The sequence below is a fragment of the Coffea arabica genome, chromosome 7c (assembly GCF_036785885.1).
Source record: "Coffea arabica cultivar ET-39 chromosome 7c, Coffea Arabica ET-39 HiFi, whole genome shotgun sequence".
NCBI lineage: Eukaryota > Viridiplantae > Streptophyta > Magnoliopsida > Gentianales > Rubiaceae > Coffea > Coffea arabica.
The window spans coordinates 6776958-6784768 of NC_092322.1; the positions used below are offsets into that span (position 1 = coordinate 6776958).

General features: G+C 38.9%; 2 protein-coding genes across 3 annotated transcripts; both read left to right on the top strand.

Annotated features, from left to right (window-relative positions):
* The first annotated feature begins 570 nt into the window (after positions 1 to 570).
* LOC113698740 (uncharacterized) lies at positions 571 to 4578 on the top strand. Of its 2 annotated transcripts, XM_027218665.2 has the most exons (7): positions 571 to 849; positions 957 to 1058; positions 1349 to 1487; positions 2027 to 2197; positions 2787 to 3027; positions 3563 to 3654; positions 4144 to 4578. In XM_027218665.2, the coding sequence occupies exons 1-7, from the start codon at positions 732 to 734 to the stop codon at positions 4412 to 4414; spliced, it is 1134 nt and encodes a 377-aa protein (XP_027074466.2). In that variant the 5' UTR covers positions 571 to 731; the 3' UTR covers positions 4415 to 4578. The 2 variants fall into 2 exon arrangements, with proteins under 2 accessions (XP_027074466.2, XP_027074467.2); XM_027218666.2 differs by lacking the exon at positions 2027 to 2197 and having other exon boundaries at positions 572 to 849.
* A 1054-nt stretch (positions 4579 to 5632) lies between these two features.
* Positions 5633 to 7492, top strand: LOC113698741 (phenylcoumaran benzylic ether reductase Pyrc5). Its single transcript, XM_027218667.2, has 5 exons — positions 5633 to 6049; positions 6130 to 6264; positions 6437 to 6674; positions 6779 to 6982; positions 7115 to 7492. The coding sequence occupies exons 1-5, from the start codon at positions 5771 to 5773 to the stop codon at positions 7279 to 7281; spliced, it is 1023 nt and encodes a 340-aa protein (XP_027074468.1). The 5' UTR covers positions 5633 to 5770; the 3' UTR covers positions 7282 to 7492.
* Positions 7493 to 7811: the final 319 nt, after the last annotated feature.

A 7811-nucleotide genomic window follows, 5' to 3' on the forward strand; every position in this document is an offset into this window, starting at 1 on the left:
GAGAGAGTTTTTTTTTTAAATATATATATATATATATATATATATATTATTAGAGAGGTTGAACTCACAATAACATAATACTACTAAATTGTTACAAGAAAGTTGGACATAGAAAATGATAGACCAACGTCAAAATTCATTCATTCAAGAAAGTTGGTTTTTCCCTTGGTGATTAATGTACTGACTTGGCAGTTGTGAGTTAACATTGTGGTTGGATAGCGGACCTTAATGGCCCATCGTAGCGGCTCCATGAGTTGATTAATTTAGGCCCAAGAACATTCGCTTTGCGTACTGTACCTGCACTTAGTGTCACCACGGATGATCATTAGGCCTGCACTTAATTCTCATCATCTTTAATCTCTCCACCCACATGAGGCCTATGAGTTGTTAATCTGGACGCCAAGCACAATTAATTAACGAACTTATTTCTCTCAGTGATGAATAGATTGGTAGAAGAAAATACATCATGAAGAGTTTCTGCTGCATGCCTATAAGTCTCATCATAAAAATTGTTGCTTGTTGGCTTGTAATCCGCCACAACTTAAGACAGCACTCCCACCACAGAAATACAGACGAAAAAACCCCCAGTTTAAAAAAAAAATCCTTTGACAAATGCTCCTCCAGAAAAATCTTCGTCTTCCTTCACCAGTTCACCAACTTGTAATTCTTGAATTGTGATCAGAACTCACTTTTTGTAACTTCTTAGTTGCAGCAAGCCGTTGTGAGCTGAGATGAAATCCATGTCAACTTCATGTGCTACTCTGCCACATTATCTGAGGACCAAATTCTTGGACCCCAATAGCAGCTACAATTCCATTGCCCCAGTTCAACTCGGACTTCACCATTATAGTGAGTATTCAGATTCTTCGTTAGCATTGATGCTTATACTCGCTGTTAACAACGCCCCCCCCCCCCCTCCTCCTCCTCCTCCTCCTCCTCCTTCGTCTTTTTCTCAGAGAGCAAATGCGAATTAAACAGGAGGGGTTTTACATTCAAGGGAATTGTTGCTGCCGGAGCTTCAGCTGTTGCACCTTCTCTGGTCACTGAATCTTCACAAGGTCAGTTATGTTTCCATTTATGAGAATTGAAATTGCACTACTCTTTTGGGCTTGAGGGGTTAGTCGTATTAGATGTCTGTGTTGTTCTCTCCGTCTGTCCTGTGCTTTTTTTTTTTTTTTTTTGTGTGTTTTTGGGATGAAGGGAAGTGAGAGTGAAGGGTGGATGGGGTGGCTTTCGAGTTTATGTATAGCTTCATGATAGCTGTTGGCACTTTAATTAGTTGGTGATGGTACACTTTTTTTAATTGGATCCTAGTTTCTAAATTTGTCATAACTGCTAAGATATGTAGGTTTGGAAAGACTAATGTATAAGCCAGATGGCTACAATTACTGGACATGGCGAGGCAGGAAAATTCATTATGTTGTAGAAGGAGAAGGGTTGCCAGTTGTTCTAATTCATGGATTTGGTGCTTCTGCTTTTCATTGGAGGTACTTTTTACTATGATTGTTGTTATTAATTCTAGATATAATCTTGTACTTAAAAAAAAAAAAAAAAGGATCTTGCTTTGAATTTACATGTCAGACTGAAGATTCATGGCAATTTGTTTGAATATTTTTGTAACAACAAATGGATCTTCAGCAACTTGAGCTTCTGTTATGGTGCTAGTGGCTTAGGCTCTGTCTAGCTAAGCATAAAACCTGCTAATGAAGTTTGGGCTTGGATACTTCAGAGAACGAAGGTCAAACATATTTTTACTGTGGTTTCAGAATTTTCTTCCAATCAAGTTTTACAGTAAACGATCCTTCCATTTACCTACATAGTGATGCCAATTTGAGATTTTGGGAAGTTTAAATTGGATGTAAACTTAAAGATGAGTAGCTGCGTATTAATGTGCTGAAGGAATGATCACTTTGGCATTGGGTAATGAGGTTCGTAATTGTGCCAGTCATCATATATTTAGGCATGCAGAGTTATGGTGCATTTTATGGCCTAAAGAGTTTTTTATCCTCTCTGATTTTCTCTTCAGGTATAATATTCCAGAATTAGCTAAAAAGTACAAAGTTTATGCACTTGACTTGCTAGGCTTTGGTTGGAGCGAGAAGGCACTAATTGAGTATGATGCTTTGGTTTGGAGAGATCAGGTTGTTGATTTTTTGAAAGAGGTAGTCAAAGAACCAGCAGTTTTAGTTGGCAACAGGTGAGCAAGGGCAATTGGTTTCACACTAACTTAATTCATGCGACTTGCGCGCTCCATATTTTCTCTTTTCTTTTTTTAAACTGAAAATTTATAACAATTCCTGTTGAATAGATAGTAAAATTTTAGGACCACTGCCAGGAAAGAGAATACAAGAGGAACGTAACATAAGCCTAAAAACTAATGTCATTAAGCACTGCAATATAGAATTTGCCTCATGTATTATCATCAATCAAGCACAGAGGGGTCAAAATTGAAACTTTTCTAATGACTAAGATCTTTTTCCAGAGAAATCCAAAGTCTAGCTATTAGTTCTCCACAAATTTTGTATCCAACGGTCCTACTTTGCCTCTGGGAGTAGCAGCTAAGATCTCTTTCAAGGGACTTCTCTTTAGCGGGATTCAGGTCTCTCTCTCTCTCTCACATGCGTGCGCGCACAAAATCTGAGATGGAGGAGCGCGTGCACACACATACGTGTTGCGTTGAGCTATGTGGCTCTGAAATTTCTAATTCTTTAACTTCATCTCACACTTTTATTGCTAGTGCTGAATGGATAAATTTCTTTTTTGACATAACTATGTTGATCTTTCAGTCTTGGAGGATTTACTGCACTGGTTGCTGCAGCAGCACTGCCACAGCAAGTCAAAGGAGTCTCATTACTGAACTCAGCAGGACAGTTTGGGGATTCACTTACTGTAAAAAGTGAATCTGAAGAAACACCGATACAAACATATATTCTCAAGCCCTTAAAAGAAGCTTTCCAGCGTATTGTTCTCGGATTTCTATTCTGGCAAGCCAAGCAACCTTCACGAATAAAATCTGTCTTGAGCAGTGTACGCTGAATTCTTACACCTAGTAATGAGTTTCTAAAGAGTCCATTGCCACGTATCCGTTTGTCCAAGAAATGGCAAGTTACCATGTTCTGCCAGTGTTGAACAAAATACTCACCAAATACATAGCACTGACTCAACTAATAAACCTCTATAGCAGCCAAGGTTAGCTGGGTCCACAGTTAGATGAACCTTGACAGGCCCTATACCGGAGGTCATTTGACCCTCTTTTAATGGGAAAAGAGTATATTTTCATTCTGATGCATTTGAAGATGGTAAAAGAAGTTACACTAAGTTCAGCATTTCTCCTGCACAGAAATTGTACACCAGACATGGTAGACATGTTGAAATTTTTATCTGCATAGCTGTGGCACGTCACTCAAAAAGCAGATGACTGCTTTCTGGTCTAGCTGGTTGCATTTCTAACTAGTTTAGCTAATCTTCTCAATGAAGAAGCTTTGCCTTTTAAACAACCATGGATCGCGCATTTACTAGATGGTGAACTTACTTGCACTTTGTTCTCATTTTCTAACTTCAGGTATATATAAATGCTTCAAATGTGGATGACTATCTCATTGATTCAATTACAAGGCCAGCAGCAGACCCAAATGCAGGGGAAGTGTACTACAGGTAGGAGTCTGAAACAGCTATATTCCTACGTTTGCTTCTAGAGGTATAAGGAAAAGTTAAGGACTTCTGTTCGCTAATAACTGTTTCTCTTGGGTGCATTATGCAAGCAAAAATGCTTACTCATCCCTGTTTACAAGTTGATATTTCTGTGATCAAAGTCCACGTTTTATGCAGCAAACTGTTCTAAAAACATGGAAAATTGCAAAATTAGCTGTTAAAGTACTGTGAATCATGGATTGGAATGGACCTGTTTAGGAAGCTTATTCAGTCTTCTATATATGTTGGTGGAAGACATGCAAATTTGTAATTGAACAGCAACATGATTGCTGAGGAAATTTTTCAATGATGGTTCCAAAATTTTTCACCTTACCTGCTAAACTTAGTAGTTAAAGGCGTTTCCGCAGCTTTCAGAGATCAGCTTATTTAGTCACTTTTTCCAGTTGACTCGCCATTGCCAATGTTAACATGCATAATAATGCATTTCTGCAGACTAATGACTAGATTCATGTCAAGCCAGAGGAAGTACACACTTGATAATGTGTTAAGCGAACTCTCTTGCCCGCTGCTACTGCTCTGGGGTGACTTAGATCCATGGGTTGGTCCTGCCAAGGCCCTTCGCATCAAGGAATTCTATCCAAATACATCCCTTGTCAACTTACAAGCAGGACATTGTCCCCATGATGAAGTTCCTGACCTCGTGAATAAGGCTCTAACGGATTGGCTGTCAACTTTGACATCTGCACCTCCTGAAACAGCATGACTTAATCCGGAACTTACACTTTCATACGGCCTTCATATTTAATTATATTTTACATCAATTAAACACAGGAATTGTTTTGCTGATGTAATTTGACAACATGTAAGATGAATTATATGGACTGCAATTCCAAATTCTGAGATCATTGGCGGATGAAATTTCCTAAACATGAGCGGTAATTTTTTGTTGTTTTAACCAATAATTTTTACTCTAGTTTGAAAAGGACAAAGTTTTATCCTCTATCTAACGTTTTACTAGAATTTAGGGTGGTAAACTGCTGCTTCGAAACGAGCAGGGTTGTCAATGTGATTGGTTTATTCTGCAACTTTGGCAATTGTCAAAGGATCTGATGCGGGGGGTTTGGGGGGTTAAGTTCCCACATCGCTTGGGGGGGTTTGGGGGGTTTAGTAGTTAAGTGCTGCGGAGCACTTCAAAAGTTGTCGGCTTTTGAAGTGTCTTCGCAGAGTCCATTTATCGAAACACTCATACAAAAAACTGTGAGTTATGAAAGGGAAAAACCTGTCTCGGGGAGTCTGGGGGGTCTTTATCTCTTAGCAGCGGGGCACCCTGTGGGGTTAAGTTCCCACATCGCTTGGGGGGGTTTGGGGGGTTTAGTAGTTAAGTGCTGCGGAGCACTTCAAAAGTTGCCGGCTTTTGAAGTGTCTTCGCAGAGTCCATTTATCGAAACACTCATACAAAAAACTGTGAGTTATGAAAGGGTCAAAGGATCTGATGCAGTGATGATGTAAACAATAAAACAGCTGGCTTTTGGTGACAAGATGGATTACATCGATCGTCCTCATCATATTCTTTTTTTTTTTTTTTTCTTTTGAGGGCAGGAAAACTGAAAAATTATATCTGTAAAGGGGGAGATTGCTTGAAACTAGTTTTTCAAATTAAAAGTTGCACTTTGTGGTACTTGAACTCCAGTGGCAAAAGTTAAATGAGATGGGAAGCGGAGGCAGGGGACGGTTGATCTAAAAAAAACTAGTAAGCTTCTTAAAAACAGTCCCTGAACTGTGTAATATTTTTTTGAACGTTTTATAATTTTATATAAATTTTTTATACATTTTTTAAACAGAGATACGATATTTTTGTTACTATTTACATGAATTATTTTATATATAAAAATTTTATAAATAATTCATGTAGAGTTACATTTTACTTTTTAAAAGAAACGGTTGTCAGTGGTTGTTACTAACGACCGTTGGTCTTATCGAAGGAGAAAGAGTTCTGCCGGCCACATGTAAAGAACGACGACGCATTTGAGACCTAATGGCACTGGGTTTCTGCAGTCTACCAGTCCATTCATCAATAGATATGATGCAGCTTTACTCTTTTCATTACTAAAGCCAATGAATGATAGACTCTCTTCTTAAACTATTCTTAATCTGTTTAGTCCGCTTTCTACTATTGCGTGATCGGTTTATAGTTGCAATCCGTGATCTGTTGAAAATGGCTGAGAAAAGCAAGATTTTGATAATTGGGAGCACTGGAAACATTGGGAAATACATAGTGGAAGCGAGTGCAAAAGCTGGGCACCCAACATTTGCCTTGGTTAGAGAAAGCACAGTTTCAGATCCTAAAAAGGCAGCAATCTTAGAAAGCTTCAAGAATCTAGGAGTTACATTTCTATATGTGGGTTTTTTTTTTTTCATTTTCATTTGCTTTTCTTGAAATTTTAGAAACTGACTCGTTGTGAAATGACTGATGAACAGGGAGATTTATACAATCACCAGCTGTTAGTTGATGCAATCAAACAAGTGGACGTAGTAATTTCCACAGTTGCAGGAAAATTAGTGGGTGATCAAGTTAAGATCATTGCAGCGATAAAAGCAGCCGGTAACATCAAAGTAAGCCGATAAAACTTGGTTCTTTTCTTATTCTCTGCATCTTGAGGACGAAGTATATTAAGATGCTGCTTTACAATAAGAATCCAGCCATAACCATGTTCCTTGGAAAAGAATTTTTTATCTCGGAAAACTCTGTCAAACGGGTTATACCTGTCCTATAAATTGATTGCAGAGATTCCTACCTTCTGAATTTGGGTCGGACGTGGATCGCGCGCACGCCGTTGAGCCGGCTGCAAGCCATCTCCGGACCAAGGCAGGGATTCGCAGAGCTATTGAGGCTGAAGGCATACCTTATGCTTTCATAGTATCCCATGGTTTTGCTAGTTATTTCCTCAATAACTTGGGAGACTCCAGCAGCACAACTCCTCCGCGAGTGAAAATTGCCATTCCTGGCGATGGAAATCCAAAAGGTACCCACCAGAATCGCGCTAGCTCAAATTTCCTGCTTTGTTCAGTAGCATGAATTTTGAGCCATCATCGTTCTCTGATCTCAAGAGTTTTTCATTTCTTGCAGCTATTTTTGTAAAAGAAGAAGACATAGCTGCATACACAATCAAGGCAGCTGACGATCCAAGGACTCTGAACAAGATTGTTTATCTTAGGCCCCCAGCCAACACTCTGTCCTACAATGAGATGGTGTCTTTGTGGGAGAAGAAAATTGGGAAGACCCTCGAAAAGATCTACACTCCAGAGGCGCAACTTCTCAAGAACATTCAAGGTCAGGCAAGGAAAATTGCACAAAAATCCATCTTTCTTGAAAATGGCAAAAAAAAAAAAACAAATTGAATATACTCATATGATATACTTAAATGTTTTGTGTTTAGCATGTTCTCATTCATTAACTTTGCAGAGGCTCCAATGCCATTGAACCTGTACATGTCTTTGGCGCACTCTACATTCGTGAAGGGAAGTCATACAAACTTTGAGATTGAGGCTTCTTTTGGGGTGGAGGCGACGGAGCTTTATCCAGACGTGAAATACACCACAACCGATGAATACCTCGATCAGTTTGTGTGAGATGAATTGAGTTGAGAGAAGTTCAAGATTTAGCTGACCTCTACCAGTTTGAGACAACAGAGTCTGTGTCTCAATAATAGTAATGTGTTGCGAAGAAATCAACTGTTTGTGCTATGTCCTCCAATGTTGTTCGGTACACGTTAATTTGCTACTGCTTTCTGAATTTGTGTTTGCTGAATTTTGTAATGTGAAAGTATTTTCGGTGGTAAAATGAGATGATACTGATAAACTCGAATTTAGAAACTGAAAAATGTCGGAAAGTCAACTGGATTTTGTATGTACATCCTAGGAATTAGCAGAGTTCTACCATCTTTACTTGTGTCCTTTGGATGAACATCAAGGGTTGGTTGGAAGGCGCGGCTTGATCCAAAGTGCACGCGAGTCAGCTCAAAACAGATACCACCTGCCCCCAACAAAAATTATTGAGAAAGAAATTTAAAAATTAAAAGGCCCTTAAAAAATGTGAGATTTATGGTCCCGTCCATAGATTGTGACAAAAATTTATAAATCTGTTGATTGGCTCCATTTCT

Bases quoted from the DNA above. Each gene is read 5' to 3' on its own strand.
- LOC113698740 (XM_027218665.2), top strand. From the start codon at position 732: ATGAAATCCATGTCAACTTCATGTGCTACTCTGCCACATTATCTGAGG. The intron at 1,488-2,026 runs GTACTTTTTACT...TTTTCTCTTCAG, and splicing joins GCTTCTGCTTTTCATTGGAG to GTATAATATTCCAGAATTAG. The intron at 3,655-4,143 runs GTAGGAGTCTGA...GCATTTCTGCAG, and splicing joins GCAGGGGAAGTGTACTACAG to ACTAATGACTAGATTCATGT.
- LOC113698741 (XM_027218667.2), top strand. From the start codon at position 5,771: ATGATAGACTCTCTTCTTAAACTATTCTTAATCTGTTTAGTCCGCTTT. The intron at 6,050-6,129 runs GTGGGTTTTTTT...ACTGATGAACAG, and splicing joins TAGGAGTTACATTTCTATAT to GGAGATTTATACAATCACCA. The intron at 6,983-7,114 runs GTCAGGCAAGGA...TTAACTTTGCAG, and splicing joins ACTTCTCAAGAACATTCAAG to AGGCTCCAATGCCATTGAAC.